The sequence below is a fragment of the Poecilia latipinna genome, unplaced genomic scaffold (genome assembly GCF_001443285.1).
Source record: "Poecilia latipinna isolate Pla-1442-1.1 unplaced genomic scaffold, P_latipinna-1.0 Scaffold322, whole genome shotgun sequence".
NCBI lineage: Eukaryota > Metazoa > Chordata > Actinopteri > Cyprinodontiformes > Poeciliidae > Poecilia > Poecilia latipinna.
The window spans coordinates 186,586-203,880 of NW_015112938.1; the positions used below are offsets into that span (position 1 = coordinate 186,586).

General features: G+C 37.1%; 1 protein-coding gene across 2 annotated transcripts in view; it reads right to left on the reverse strand.

Moving 5' to 3' along the window:
* The window catches only part of LOC106949062 (seizure protein 6 homolog), a 116,759-nt gene that overhangs the window by 19,867 nt on the left and 79,597 nt on the right, over positions 1 to 17,295 (reverse strand). For both annotated transcript variants that reach the window (XM_015035057.1, XM_015035058.1), the window contains exon 4: positions 11,989 to 12,181. In XM_015035057.1, the coding sequence (XP_014890543.1) occupies positions 11,989 to 12,181 (193 nt within the window). The remainder of the gene's footprint in view (positions 1 to 11,988; positions 12,182 to 17,295) is intronic.

Genomic DNA, 17,295 nt, shown 5'->3' on the forward strand with positions numbered 1-17,295 from the left:
TCTGCTATTTGTAATTTACCAACAAATAAAATATGCAAATGTACAGAGGGATGTTTGGGGCCCTGGTAAATAATAGCGCCGCGTGATTCATGTTACTGCAAGTATGTTGACAAATGAAGGTTTGGCTGATAAGCCGAACGTCGCAGTGGGTCTGTAAAAATGATAGTGGGAGGAAGAATAGCCTATGCTGCGTCTGTCCAAGACGGACGATTGCCGCGGGGTAAGATCAATGTTCCTGGAGTTCCTTTGCATTGTTGTCCTGTCCCTGTTTTTAAATAAATGGTGTAGAATGGGATGAAGTTAGCATAGATAATGAAGTAAGCAAAGCAAGTCTTTAATGGAAGCTATTAAACAACCTTCTCCTCCTGTCTAATAACCGCACTGTTCTACCTCATTAGTGAAGGGACTTTAATGACCACACTAAAACTTTTAAACTCCTTGAAATGTGTGAATAACAGAAACAGCACCATAATTGGATCCAGTGTGGTTGGCTCTACAACAACAAAGGCATTATGAAAGGCGTGTGGAGCAGAAAACAGCTAGAACTTTGACTGGCCTAATTTGAGGAGGCTTCTCAAGAAGGACTCTGACCACGGAGCAACAATGATTCAAGTACACCTCAGCAGACAGCAGGTAGGATTGGCACAAGTTCCACTCATGTATATGTTGTGTTTGCAAATCTGAATGTGGAGTTGTGAAGAAAAAAAAAAAAACGTCAGCCAGTAAAGCAACCATAGCTTTGTGCATCCGATTTATGTGGGTGTATGAAGCACCCGATTGAAATACATTCCAGCAGAAAGTCTGAAAGATGAACCAGTTACACTTTAATTGATTTAAGCTAACCTTTACTCTGGTTCTTAAGTCTATCAAGAAGTTCCCCAGCCTCAACATTACAAAATTGCAGAGTGAGTAAAGTTAACGGCGGACAGAAAAATGATCCGAAAGAACGACAGCTTGTTCACAAGTAAATCTTTTAGTTTCCTGTTAAAGCCTTTTCCAATGCCAAACAAGACAGGGAATGCCAGTAGGTTTTATGTAACTGTACAATTCGATACTCTCGAGTGAAAATGTGTTGCGCAAAGAGATGTGGGGCAAGTGAAGATTAAACTGCACAAAAATTAAACCAGCTCTGTAGGTTGGCTTTGAAGTGTTTTCACTTCAACCAGCCATTTGTAGAATAAAAGAAATGTGATAGGTTTTATGCTGTTACCTTGAAACTAAATTGTCTATTCGAAATGTCATTCTATTAGTCTTTGAAGTAAAACGTAAGGAAAAACAGCCCTAAATGCTTAATGGCCATAAAGGTTTCTCAAACCACTGACTTGCATGTTTTTTTTTTCTTCTTGAGCAAGCCACTGGTTTCTTATGAAACAGGTCCTTGCTTTGCAGTAAATCAGTGAGCCACAGGGACAAAGCACTCTGCCCTTGGGTCATCCATTCCATTCATAGTTTATCACTAGCTCCAATGAACCTAGTTATTGCCATTATCATAGCAGCATTTAAATCCCTATTGAGCATACGACGGGGGAGCCAGAGGCAAAAATCGTGGAGCCAATTCCTGAAGTATTAAATTACGTGCTGCTTCCATTCCAGTAGATGTGGTGCTGGGCCATAAAGCCTGATTGTTTTGCCATTAGAAATAATAGATCCACGGTGCAGGCAGCCAGGAAGATTAGCTGCTGGTGCTGTAGAGCCACAGAAAACAGATGTGGAGCTGATGTCTATTTTTTCTGTTGTTTTCTTGCACAAATGTCAAGGAGAAGACATGCGCATATACAATAAGGTGTAGAGCTCAACAAGTACGAACCAGAATTTTAGACCCAATGTTGCATCATTTAAAGAGCAAATATGAAAATCGGTGTTATTTGCGCTTAAACATTGCACATAATGCTAATAATATTGACACGTACGACTGTTGAAGTATTCAAATATTGTCTGACTGAACACTGTTAATAGACACATATCCAGTTATAAACAGTATGCCACAGCATCATGCTACAGTGTTTTGGTGGTGGTAGCATAGATTAAAAAAATAAAAAATAAATTGTAACATTGCTGATAAAATGCTGCACTCATGCTCTCATTTTCTGTAACCTACCTAATCTTGTTCAGGGTCACTGCAGGATCGCAGTTTATACCAGCCGTTAGAGAGCAAGAGGTTTATATCCTGGACGGGGTCAGAAGTCCATCATTACGGCACACAAATATCAAGGTAAATTTATATTTTCCATTTTTACGTATTCCTAAAACATCTAGACTAAAAACAACCCAATTTGGATTATTGTGCTTCCGTCCATTTGTATTCAACAGCTTGTTGTTCTATAGCCGCTTTGAAAGGTCGTAGGAGGGCTGGAGTCTATCTCCTGCTGTCAATAGGCTCGAGGCGAGGTTCATCTGCTGAGAGGTCACCAGTCCATCACAAAGACAAACAAGAAATAACTATGCGTCCACACACTCACGTCAAAGGGTAATTTAGAATGGCCAGCTAACCCGTCATGCATGTTTTGAGTTGAGGAAGCTGGAGCGACGATGCAAACTTCTCACATGACCTTTTTGCTGTGAGGTCAGATTGCAACTGCGTGACCATTCAACTCTGAGTGATATTCTATTTGTCATAGAAATGGTCAAATAGAAAAAAAAAAGAAATTTAAATTACTACACTTTATTAATGTTGGGTTGAAACGACCCAATTTTTGCCAAAGTAGCATAAACCTAGTCTGACCGTTGCCTTCCCAAGCACTTCCACTCGATTCTAATCGCTCTTCAATTCTCCGTCTGGGTTTTCTCCCATTGAGAAGAATTTCTCCGGAAGAAATTCAATCACTGTGAACAATCGCGTTGATTTTTTTTTTATGCTGTTTTAAAACTGTAGTCTTCCTATAGTTTGGCAAAGTTATAGGAAGAATTACATGGACTGAAGCTGTTCAGTCCATGTAATTTGGCCAAGCTTCCAAATATCGAATTAACATTCACAGCCGCCTCATTCGGCTTGGCACTTCTCCCTTTGCAGTGGAGGATGGCTGTTTTACAGTGCAAGCATTACACTGTCATCTTACATACGTACGTCACGGCAAAACATTAGCGATTGGATAAAACTGAAAACTTCAACAGAGTCCACACCTCCAGAAAACAATCGTACAAGTTTCTACAAAGCAAAGAGTAGAAAAGGGTCTGTTTCTTATCAAGCTAGCATAAAACTAGAATTTGTGTTAAATAAATCCCCCCATGCAGCAATATAGTGCTTATTTTTCCATTGTCAGGTCACTGTTTGTATCTGGAGTAGGATTGTTGAAGACACTCTGTGATTGTGAGGAGATTGCTCTAGCCAGCGCCACAGTCACAGGCTCTCCTTTTAATAAAATAAATAGATGTTTTAAGCATCCTTGAGTATTGACTTTCTTAATAATTCTTATGTTTCATACGTGTATTGACAATGGATTATCACTTAGAAAAATTGGCTGGAGCACTGCTAACAAATACAAAAACCATGAATGAGTATTTTGTATGCAATTGTTATTTTCACCAGCCCTAGATAATCAAAATGAGGGAAATCATTCAAAGGCAGCAACCACTTCTCAAAAAAAAAAAAAAAAAAATCATTTGCCATTCACTCACACATCCGTCAAATTAGTTTTTGTTTTTTTTTCTGCTACATGCACATTTCATTTGCCTAAGTACTTAAAATTGAGAATGCTCCTCTTCAACCAGTAATGGACAAATGCTATGTGGAGTACGGTAGAATTGTTGAGACGAGGAAAGCGGTAATAGTGAGTTACCCAATAAATTTGGACACACAAATAAAAATGCATTTCGCTTTAGGTCCACTGACTGCTATATTGTTGCGTGATTGTGTCTTTGAGTGGGTGTGGGTGTGTGTGTGTTTATTTCCTAAATGAATCCCATCATGTAAGGAGCTGGAATTGGATCAAATTGGCCAAGGTGAGGGCAGGAGATAATGAAACGGGGGCGACAGAAAACAAAACAAACCACGAATGCTGTGTAGATTGGCATTATTGTTTAATGGAAGTTTATTTGGGGAGTATCATTTATTTTCTGTTACGTTGACATTTAAAGGAAAAAAAATTGTGTTGTCAGGGGAAACGTGTGGTGTTCCAATGACTAGTCATTTCTTGTCAGCTAGTGTTGTGATGAGCAGATTTAGCAGCAATCCTTTGTAAGCGACATGTGGGAGGGGGTGACTGTCATTGCATCCATGCCTCATGTCCACGGCTGTGCATCAAGGCATTGCCTTTTACAGAAAGATCGGGAAAGTGATTCAGTTGTAAAAAGTAAAACCATCGCTTTGCCCCGATATGGCCTATTGATATTTACGTGGTTGGACAAAATCCTCAATTTTAATGGTCATTTATTCAATAAAGGCCATTAAAGAGAGCTAACTTTGAACTAAAGGAGGAATTCAGTCAATGCTCCTCAGAAGCCTTGATAAATTGTGAATCACACACCATTAGTAGAAGACATGTGGCCACCATAGATGTCACTGCAGCACATTAGTTAAAAAATCAGACAGAAAATGCTTGCACAATATCACAGCACTGGCAAAGATAAAACTAAACCTATTAAAATCAAAACCTCTTCAAAATAAATGGGGAATTAGTACAGCTGGATGTAAAAACGTTCTGGGTTGTAAATGTTCGCCTAAAAACAATACATGCAGGGTGTGACCGGCAGGTGTGTCCTCAAAGCTGGGGGTCGACGAGCCCAATCCGGAGGAACCTAAAGAGCAGCGGATTTAAAGAGGCAGGGGATTTAAACAGCCAGGGGAAAGATTATTTGGCTTTATAGCTGGCAATAAGGCCTACTACGTCTTATTCCTTGATAATACGAAAATCCTCATCAACAAGCGCCGCCCTCCACCACCCACTGATTTCACCCTCTGTGGGTATCCTGACCTTCCTCCCCGGCAACTCCCCCATCTCTAGTTGTAAGCTAATCATCTCACCCATCATTTCCATGACATCCCAACTTTATCTCACTACTTACTTCTCTTCCTCAGTTCCTCAATTCTGTTTTTTTTTTCTGAACCATGAAGAAATTCATTCTCTTGTATCTCTTTGATATCTGTAGCTGTTGCCTGCACAAACATCTCCAACCAAACTAATGTGCCATGTAATGCATCACATCGCAATAATGTGGGTTAATATGGAAACACTTTATTTCTGACGTTACTGGCTTGTAAATATTCAAGTCTTTCTTTATTAAATGTTCACAACAGTGAAACTACTTTATTTATTTTAGCATTCTTTATTTAAGAATGTGCATCATTATGAACTAAACATATATGCATCTATATATTTATACACACACATACTGAATACAACAGAAAAGAAAAAAAGGATTAGTGTCTCAGCAAACATTTAAATACATTTCAGCAATCGGCGTGAAACTACTTTACCAGTGACTTTGCAAAAGTATGAAAATGTTGTTTTTTTTTCAAGATTAACTTAAATATTCAGAAAACAAAAAAATATGTTTTTATTGCTTATTGTTGGCTTACTAAAACTGAGTTAAAGTGGAGGGATTTTTTTTGCCTTACGAATTTTGACTGTTAGCAAGACAAAATCAAAGTCAACAAGCCTTTATTGTGAGAGGTTAATTTATCACATTAATAGAAGAGAGGTCCTACTCCTAACCAGTGAAAAGAAATAGAAAAGCATCTGGACCTACTTTGTGATTTTTCTTTTTGGTAACACTTTATTTGAAGGGGGTGAATAAGACTGTCATGACACTGTCATAAACATAACACCTGTCATGAACATGAATAAGCCTTCATGAATATTTATGACTGTTGTCATAAAGCGCCATTCGGTAAATTATGACACTTTTAATACAAAGTTGACATTATTCAAAATGTCTTTGTTATGACAACTTGACATTAATCAAGAAATTATTACTGATATAAATTTGTTATAAAAGTATTACTGATTGCACTTTAAAAATTAGGTAACTTTATGTTATTAAAGGTAAAGTTTAAACAGTAATGATTTCTTGGTTAGTCAAGTTGTCATAAAGACATTTTGAATAATGTCAACTTTGTATTAAAAGTGTCATAATTTACCGAATGACACTTTATGACAACAGTCCTAAATATTCATGAAGGCTTATTCATGTTCATGACATGTTATGTCATGTTTATGACAGTGTCATGACAGTCTTATTCAACCCCCTTCAAATAAAGTGTTACCTTATTTTTCTCTTTTAAGATGATCAGAATAGGCAGTAGCTTCCTGTTTCCCCTGTGTATGGCAGGTGAGGCTACCTCTCTAGCCAGCTGCTTTAAATGGAAGAGACCAAAGTAGATGGGATTCAATTATTTCCGCTATGTTGATTTTTTTTTTTTTTTTCAAAAGTCAGGAAATAAGCTTGCTCACCTCTATAGTCAGAGGAATGAAGAAACGCTTTGGAAACCAATAAAACTGTGACTAAGCAGTGGAGAGATGGAAGTGAGCTTATCCTACCAACTCTCAGAAGAACGGCAAGAGAGGATAAAAAAAGTCTTCAAACATTACTGTCAGACATGTAGCAGAAAGTGGCATATTTGAGTCAGCTTCTGTACAGACCTTTACCTGAGGGAACTATAATTATGCATGGCTATCCGTAGCAGTATCCATGCACAGCCACGATGTTCTCACATGAACCGTATGTAAAAGATAATGGTGAGGAGATGTGCTGAAACTGGTGTCTCCTCCTTTATTCCACACCCTTACTTTGCATTAAACATAGAACGCATCTTAAATCATGTTCCGAGTGTCAGGCACACTGCTGATGTAATAGAGGCATCCATCAGTCTGTCATCACAGAAAGAGCCAACGCTGTAGAAGATATTAATTACCTGGAGCTGAGAAGAAACCTCTCCACGGTTCTGTCTCCTTTTCCACGCTTGTCCGGTCACATTACTCACAGCCCATTCTAAAGGACAAGGTGATATTCTGCTTACGAAGCAGAGAAACGCAAACTGAAAAATCTTCTGTCTCTGACATTTTTATTTTTTCTTAACAAAACTGCCCATTGCCTTTTTTTTCATTGTTGTAGCTAAATTTGCAGCACAAACATAAATTTGTACCATTTTTTTTTTTTTTTCAATGTTGCACTCCTTGCAAATATAACAGCAGGGAGGAGTATTCATGGTAATTTGATTTACAGCTTAAGAACTTAAGAGCAACCTGTAAGAAGTTCTCTTTAATTTGCTGAAGCTGGTGATTTATTTATTAGTTTTCAGCTTTTATAAGCCTCTGCAATGGGGATTTTATATGTCTGTATTTTTGTTTTGTTTTGTGTGTGTTGTGTTTTTTCTTGAATTGATGTTCTGCTCAATTACAGTATGTTAACTGCCTGATTGTTTTTGGTTTTGTTCTCCCCGCCCACAGCAAAGTATCCTTGGACCTGGTGCTGGTCTGTCACTCTGTCCTCTTTACCCCCGGCCGGTGAAGCCAGATGGCCGCCTGTCCTGACCAGGGATCTTTTAGAAGAGTTTTCCTGTTGAAGGACAGGAGGTGGGAAGAAAAGCCAATGTGAAGATTTAGTGCAATCTGTTGGCATTTTGGTTGTTGGTGGGCAACTTTTTACAAATCAGGATTAATTGATTTGTAAAAATAAATTAATCCTGAAGATATGACTTGCCTGGCAGTATTAAATTAAATTGACTGTGCTGGAATAAAGTGAGTTGCAGCAAATTTTAGTTAGATTTATTTTTTTTAATATAATAATTTTTTTTTCTGTAAAGGGAGAACATCAACATAACAAGTGATACTACTACAAGCATTTAACCTTTTTGAAATTGTATCCCATTACAACCTGGAACTTTTCCGTATTCTATCTGCATTTTACAGAGCAACATTAAGTAATAAATAATTGTGAATAGGTTTGAAAAACCTACTTTCAATTATTTAAGAAGTACAAATATGAAAAGAGTCACGTGCATGTCTATCAATCACGCCTCAGCCAATATTTTGTAGAACTAAGTTTTCTGTAATTACCACTATCGGCCTTGTGGGGTTTGGCTGTCTTGCGCCCCTAGAGACAAACAAACATTTGTTCGTTCTTTGTTTCTGGACTTCAACAGGGACATTCTAGCACATGAATATTTCTCAATCTAAACAAAATGGTTGTTGCTTTGGCCAGTGGAGATTTTTGATGTAAAGATACGACTCTCCTGACCTTAAAAGAACTCATAAGAACTCAGAATAAAATAAAATAGAAATTGTAGTTGTCACTTTCAACCCTATTAAATTTTCTACTGCTTGTTTGCACGGTCAGTGGAGATAGCGGGCTGCCTCCCGGCTTTAGTATTGGTATTTGATTTGAAGCTCCTCATTCTGATGTAAATTTAAAACCTTTGATTAATGATGAGTCTACATAAAGTGCTGCTATGTAAAACCTTTACTTTTATGTACGGTGTGGGGAAATGTTTGAGGTACAGAAGTAGAAAGAACAATGACCCACGTTGGCTGTCCGTTTAGGGAATGTTGTCCTTCTGGAAGGTGAAACTCAACGCAGGTGTCGATTATAAAGGTTTTCTTTCAGGATTGTCCTATATTTAGATGCCGCATCTATTCAGTCAGACCAGTTTCTTGTCCCAGTCGGAACAAAAAAAAAAAAAAAAACCTCCTTGTTGCATGATGCTCTCTCTACTATACATTGCAGTGGGGATAATGTGTCCAGGATATGATGTACTGTCATTAAAATTAAAAAAATAAGAATGTGCGTTCAACTGAGGTTCCTTTGTCAGATCAAAAGTAATTTTTGAAAATAACAACTCTCAAGTAGGTATGACTCATGTTTCTTTATTAAGCTCACATTTCTGCATGAAAATTACATTGTTTATTGGTCTAATATAGTATTATAATATTAAATGTCATTTGTTTCATTAGTTGTAAGCAGAAATTCATCACAATAAACACAAATAAAGGCATGCATGAAAGCATCAGTCTGTGTGTAATTAATCTACATAATGTGCTTCACTTTGTGGATGTAGTGACTGAAGTAAATGGACTTTTTAATAAGATTCTAATTTATTGATTTGGTCTGCACGGCATTAGTTTGGGATGAGATGGTGCACATTACAGAACAAATGAAGTAAAAATCCGCAGCGTTAGCCAAAGGCAGTTTTTCATTTGTTGTCCCTGTTACAAAGTCACAACGTTAAAAACAACTTTACCCCGAGATTAAATTGCACCCAGGTTGAGACTTAACTAAATTAGGCAACTGGTTGGATTCTGTTTTAGAGGTGCCAGAGTAAAAGGGGCTGAAAACCAATTCATGACACATGTTTCAGATTTTTTTTTAATTTACCAAAAGTATACTTTCAGTTCCCAATATGACACCATTTTGTGATGAAATTCCAATAAATCACACTGATATTTCTGGCTCTTACATGATGAAATGAGCAACAAAAAAAAAAGTCACTTACATGAAAGGCACTGCAATTTTCAAAGGATTAATGGAAAAGCAAGCTAGAGTTGTAAGGGTGAATAATAATCCGTTGCATGTAAAATTACAGTGAAATAATACATGGATTTTGACATCAACACATTTGTCACTGTCCTATTGGATCACATTAAAGATTTACTCTTTAGATATTTACAGTGAAATACAATTTATCATCATCTGTCCATAGCTATTCTGCATCACTACTTTTGCTTGTGTAATCTGTAATGACTTGTCAGTGTAATGACCTGTCACTGTCATCATTTGGCCTAGACCACACAATAATATCCACATAACCGAGAAGGGTGGATTCATCTCACGTCAGCGCCAATGTTTAGATGCTTTATTTCATTTTCTAACTGACCAAAAATGTCCTATTAAAGTAGAGGAGCGAATGCTTTGTACACTGGCTTCCCCCCATCAGCTAAAATCGATGGGGCATGTAATTGGTGGTCGCTTTGTGTTATTGCTAAGATAAACAGACATTGTTAGCGGCACAGAAGATCAATGTCATGCAAAAAGCAAGGGACGTTTGTGAAGAATGTATGGATCATATTTATAGAGGTTGGGAAAAGAGCAACTTTATTTCTGGCGACACGGTTTGTACTCTTGTCGTCGTAGTGCTGGATCACCACCTTAGGATTCACTCCAAGATTTATGATGAATGGCCATGTGGGAAAAAGCCTTGACATGTTGTTTGTTTCCTGACTTTACAGTATAGTGTTGCTACATTCTTACTGTACATTGCATTATAGTACAGATGAGATCTGCGCCTTAATAATGGCTTGGCTTTAATTTAACAACTTCAGCTTTTTTTTGTTCTTGGTTCAAAATTTATATTTTTGTATTAACATAAAACTTTTTCTGGTCTATTGAATGTTTCCATGTATTGATTTGCCTCCAAACTAAAAGGAGCAGTCAGAAAGAAAGAAAGAAAGAAAGAAAGGAAGAAAGAAAGAAAGAAAGAAAGAAAGAAAGAAAGAAAGAAAGAAAGAACGAATGAGAGGAAGAAACCATTTGAAGCACTATGTTTAAATATTTCCCTGAAACCTGCTGACACCAGTGAGCAGCTACGAATATTTGACATTGGTTGGTAAAACAAAATATTAAAGAAAAAAAAAAATTTCAGATTAGAAAAACATCAAATATTGTATCCAATCAAGAATCTTAACTTCTCTAAAGTAATCAAATCGCATTGGATGTCCTCACCAGGTAAGATTTTGATTAACTTTTTTTTATGTATTCCATCTTAGAAGTGCTTACAATTTTTTTTATTCTGTATCAAAGCGAGCATGTATTCATTCTTAAGCCACACCAAAGTAGGGGAGATTAACTAAAAAAAATGTTGAGATAAACATGAAAGAATGTTACCATAATGTTCCTCAAGTATGTGTTTAATAAATGTCCAGATCCAATTCTTTGTATCGAATTGTGGTTCGGATCACAACATTTTTTTAATGATCAGTATCACGAATCCCTGAGGATCCTCGGCTCCTGGATGCTGGTCTACTTACCCAGTGAAGCTGCAGCATCAGTAGTCATTAATAATATATTAGTAATAATATTCGTAAAGATATCTAAGCCCAAAATGAAGGAAGAAAGAAAATAACATTTTCTCTAAGATCCATCTGCACACATTATAAGACAAACTAGCAGTTTGCAAGTCATTTCAGCAAAACGCAAAGAGGAGGAGCAAGGTCAGGAGGATCAGGATGGAAACTCATGGAGGGCTGCAGCTGTATGTGTTCAGAAACAAATGATGAAGTTGTCTATGGCTTAGTCAACATGTCTGAATCTTTTAGCAGCGATCTTGACCTAGTTATCCTGTGTTCAACAGGCGTTATAATGGCTTTCCTCCATGTGAGATAAAACATTGTTTGCTGTTGAGAGACTCCAGCACCCTGAAAATCACTGGTCAACATTTGTTGCAGTAGCAAATAGTACGTCTCTGAGCTGAGACACTAATTCCTCCTCGGTAGCCTGGGTTAGCCGGAGGTCACGCTGCATGTCACAGGATCAGATGTGAAGAAAAGCAAATCATCATTATCTATAGCTTCACATCAGTTGAAACGGGTGGGAGATATGTGATTGTGTGAGGTGGCTGTGCATTTTAAAGTCTTTTCTTTAAATGAAAAATCAAACGTCAAAGCATTATTTTCACACGGTTAAATCTGGCAAGCATTTCTGACAGTTGACAAAATGTCCACTGTGCAGTGAACTGTACCACTTCATTATATCTGTGGCTCCACAAATATGATGTGATAGCTGAACAGAATTTATTGCTTTTCCACGTAGATCCTGTGGGAGTATTATGTGATAAACAAACACTTCTCTACAAACTGAGTTAAAAATAAAGTTAACTTTTATGTTATTGCACTTTCCAAAATCAATAAGTGGTAAAAAAAAAAAAAAAAAAAAATAAAAAATTTTGGAAAAAGAAAAAAAAGGTTGCTTACAAATGCCTAATTTTCTATGCCAACCTGTTGTGAACCAGATGAATATAACAATTGTTGGATTGATCAAATTTGAATGGACTTGGCTCACCTTGGTAATGCAGCAGGAGGAATCCTGAATTGAGCCGCTGATTGCCACGGAAACGAATCGAGATCTGGTTGCTCCAGCTGCGCAGAACAAGGCCCCTCATCAGCACCGACTCATTGGCGAGAATGAAAGGTTCTTGACCACCTGTGTCCTCCACTGTTATCTGCTCTCCCTCCATCACGCTCACGTTTAGTACCTAACAAACAGATAATAAGGTCAAACGTGTGCTTCTTAGCCTGGAATTGCATGCAAATTGTAGGATAGTAGAGTACAAGTAAAAAGGCGTATCCTATAACTTTAGTCTCTTATTTTTTTGAAAGTAGATATTTGCACACAACCTGCCTTTTTTCCACTCTGAATAAAAAGTCAGATTAACCCTTTACTTTCATGTTTAAGGTCATCTGGGATGATCCAATTATTTCTGTTTGCTAAGCGCAAGAATAATGTGAGATAATTTTCTTTTATTGTTTACTTCAGATTGTGTAATCTACATAAAATACTTACTAAAATGATTCTTTCCATGGCAGGTCTGGGTTTGAAGTAATCTTTTAATTTTAAAAACCTGCTTTTTTTTTCCTGGCTGGAATAATATCAACATTTCAGAGCAAACTGGTTGGAGTTCTGACTTGAACCTGATTATGAATGTATGCAGTGAGCAAAAGATTAGAGCGATGGTAAACAGCCCTTCCAGCCTTAAACAACTTTAAACTCATCATCAAAAATTAATCGGTGGAAATACAGTATTACAAGATGGTCAACAATTATAATTGATTATCAAGAAGGGTATGGAAACTAATTCTTTACATGCTATTTTTGATGAAATGTGAAAAGAAGGTAGGGTATCATTTTCAATCTTAATCTGCCAGTAGTATAGATAATTTTGGCTGTAACAATACACAGTTTATAATCCCTATAGATAATTAGGAAAAACCCAGATTATGATGCTGCAGCTTTGTGAACTTCTTATAGGTTAATTCACAGCATTTATGCGTTTTAGGGCAAAAAACATGAAAAAAATCTAATGAAATCAAGCAAAATATAAGATGCAAAATTGCTGATAGTCACAGCTCTGGTTCATCCTTAGGTAAACATGTCTATATGCCACAATAATCCATTCAAACGATGTTATGCATGAATAAAGAGCAAGAAAATGTCTCGCCAAGTGCAGTTCAGAAATTAGATGAATTCTGTGTTGCGGTGTTGAAAAGCCGTGCTGAAAAATGTGTCCGTCAATCAGGGGACAATAGCGGAAGATTTTGTGACGAGGCTGACTGAAGCTGATAAGAAAAAGTCATTATCCGCAGCGAAACAAGTGTTGTTCTGCTATCGGCTGAATGGCCACTCAGAAAAGAAGAAGCCGTTACTCCAAAAGCAACAACAACAACAAAAGAACAAAACAAAACAAAAAAAAACAACATGTTGCCGTTTGAAAACTACCTCAGAGACATAAGCTTTAAGTTTTGGAGACATGTCCCATGATCCTATAAGGCAAACTTTTATCTTATGAGTTAAAGTTGATAGTTATATTTGGAGGGAAAGAAAGGTGAAACTTGCAAGCCTGAGAACACCATCCACATTGCGATGTGCATGTGGACACTTCCCAAAATAGAAGTCACAACGAGGAAACAGCTTTATGTGGAAATACCAAAGCATTATCTCAAGCCATCGGCCAGAAAATTAAAGCTGGCGTATAAATGTGTCTTCCGAATGGGCAAAGAGATCATACATAGCAGAGAATTAGTTACAAAGTTGTATTTTGGTTTGTTTATTTTTGGAGAATACTAAAAAAAAAAAAAAAAGTTATGAATTAAGTTGTGACCAACAGTTCTATCAGGAGGCCAACATTTCAACTAATCAATCACACAGTTTAAAAGAAAATCCCACTAAATAATAAGAAAATCCATGTAAGCTTCCAAATTTGGTTTTAAAAACAGGCTCATCATTCTGGTATTTTGCAGATATAAATCATTTTATTTTGGAAATCCTAGCTCATATAAACACTGAGGGGGAAAAAAAAGTGATTTGATGCGTATAATTGAAAAAAAAAAAGTTTCTCTTTTTTTGCAAGCAAATATCTGGTTAGAACTGTAATCGCAACTTTGCTGTCAACAACGCAAATAGACGCCTTTGCATCTATGCTCACCCTGAACCTTCGGCTCGCACAGATCCTGTTCTATATATTAGCACTCGTTACTGCATATCTACTTTGCAATCAAGCCTAATCTGCTAACATCGCTGTGAAAAATTGGGTCACCTGCTGAGTTAGTTTGCACACTTGCCTCCCAACACAATTACAGGCGGGAAGCATTTAGTCAGTTCTTCTTGCTAACCCCGCTGCCAGGCTGTACGCGGTTTTGAGTAATTGTAGAATCTGTCTAGGTCATTCCACTTATGGTTTGTTGCACAAATGATTCACCCTCTGTGCCTGTAAGCAACTCTGTCAGCTCTGCTTTATGTCTTCAACAGGTTGAACAGCATCTGCAGCTAAATCTGGTGAAGGAATCTCAGGAGTACGGCATGTAGTTAAACTGTCGGGATAACAGAGTGCTGACACCCTTTGCAGCCGCATCCCATTTTTCCCTGTAGTGCAATAAACTAAAGCTGCTAATTCAAGAGCGGGTCATAATTATTTTCTATATGACAAAGGAAAATGCTTTCACCTTGAGTTTATAGGGATTTTCTTGCATTAAAATATAACCCACCCTTGAGTTTTTTCCCCTTCGAATCCAAAGCGATCGTTTGAATTGTGTATAAAGTTTTGAGTAGGAGGGAAACAACTGCAAAAAATCCCGGCGCACTTGATTTTCACTGCCTTTATTAATAACATTTCAATCACGGATAGATCTTCATCAGTTCAAACATCTGGACGGCAGTCACACACACACACACACACACACACACACACACACACACACACACACACACACACACAGATTATAAGCCTCATCTCATTGGAAATGACTATCTATTGGTCTAATGAAAAAACATAAGCAGTTCAGTTACAGCTACGCACTAAATGTTGAAGTATTACCAGTAAAAGCTGTGATGATCTAGTGTGGCTTTATTATCCCATCAAGGATAACACCAGCATACATTTTGATGCTGTGATTATCAGTAACCAATGTTAGGGGCATGTTTAAATTACATTATAATTTACATTATAAATTACATAATTATAAATCGTATGTTAGGCAGGGACAGTCATGTATATAGAAAATACACACAAAAAAAAACCCAGCAAGCTATTCAAAGTAAATGCAAATGCATTTACTTTGGTTATTACTATGGTTATCTAGTACACCCTAAATAACCATAAAAAGCAAAAAATCCTCGCTATTAAAAACATATTAGTGATAAATATTGCGATTGCCACCAGCAGCGTTGCTTCATTTTGATTATTTTTTTAACGATCTTATAAAAATATTTACCTTTGGCTATCAGGATTTAACTTTTTGCTGTGTGGAAATACATTTTACCACATTTATGTGAACTATTATTGTATAACTTGGAAGTCGTAACAAGCAGCTCTACTGAAAAACAAAAGACAAATCATTGGTAGAGTAACAGAAAAGATACAACCGATTTGTTAGCTCAGTGAGAATAGCACCACTGCTGAAATAAAAAGGATACGTTATGGGGGGAGATATTTGCTTATTTTACTTCTTAAAATTATTTTTCATGAATTTAACCACCAGTCATTTAACATCCAAAATATTTAGTCCAATCAAACCTGACAAAAAAATCTTTAAAACAGGCTTTAAAGCTGATGTATTTTCAACAAAATACATACAGGACATTTTGAATGAGAGAAGGCCTTATTTTTAGAAAAGCTTAAAAGCAACAATATATGAACAAGTGAAACATTAGCACGATTATTAAAAGCTCCTTATTTAAAATAATATTTAGGACTTTTTTTTAAAACTTTTGATGGATTTCCTAATCTCCCACGGTAAAGTTGTGATCCCAGTAATACTGACTCCTGAGCTGAATGTATCATTTTATGCCTGGTTATGGTGACTGTGTATCATAATCTTTTTCACTAATACAATAATGTATGTGGCAAACAGGCTAACTGTACATTTGCACTATAAACTTCTTGATTTACTTCAGTTTTATCTCTGATTTTTATGTCTGCAACCTCTGAGAGAATGTGTATGCTGAACGCTTCTCCATGTTTAGCTGCTCGCCAGCTGCTCTGTTTTCTTTTGGGCTCTCAGTCGGATTTTAGAGTATTCTCTCTGTTTAGCAGCTGCCTGCCACAGCCATAAACAACATTAAGAGTTATGAGAGCCGTAAGCCGTAAAACAATGAGTCGAGACATCGGTGCAAATAAGCGGTAGATTTTATTTTGATTGTTTTTTCGTTCTTAAAAAAAAAAACAAACAAAAAAAACGTACAAAATACATCTATAAGACCTTTTACAGGCCAGTGAATGTGATTATTCTTAGGCAACATTTGGACCGCTGGGAAGAAAGGATCTGAAGCCCCATCACGGCCAATTCAGCCATATCTTTTTCAAAAGCCTGTTGAATTCCCGACACATTCTTAAAGCCGGCGCTGTCATCGGCAGTAGGCTCAGGTATGTCACGAGGCAGAAAAGGCTTGCCCTCCGTAGGGCTGGAGTCCCTGAGGAAATCTGTGAGCAGAAGTATTAGAGCACCGGCCCGGAAAAGCTGAGACAGTGGTCAGGTTGAGCGCGGTCCACAATGTTGTTGGCAGCAAAATGAAATTTGGTCATGTAGGCTAACTGTCACTCAGTCGAACGGGATTTGCCAGCTGAGCGCAGGAAGTCTAATGGATGCTGTGGGACCGAGTTTAGAGGTGACTTCTTCCAGAGTGATTCATGAGATCAGCAACTTTGATTGATTTGTTTTGTTTTAATCACCACACTTGAACACAAAACAGCTCTCCAGAGGTTTTCTTGTGCACAGTTAATAAAGAAAGCAGACAACCATGTAGTATAGGCATTTGTGTTAGAACGATATCTGTCAAAATAGAAAAAAAAAAACAAAAAAAAAAAACAACAGCTTCGTAGTGAATAATAAGTGGCTGCTTCGTAATTTTAGAATGCAAGATATTACATCCCTCAAGGACATGGCAATGACAACGCCTCAGGCGATTTTCAAACGTGCTTTTTTTCCCCTCCTCAAGTTAATCCAAAGAACTTCATTGTTTTGCAAAAAAAAAAAAAAAAAAGTTGGGTTTCCTTCTTGCTTGGTATACCCTCTACAACACAAGTCTACAAAAAAAATAACTTTTAAACTTAAAATGCTCAACAAAAAGGCTGTATATTGCAGACAAAAATTCAAA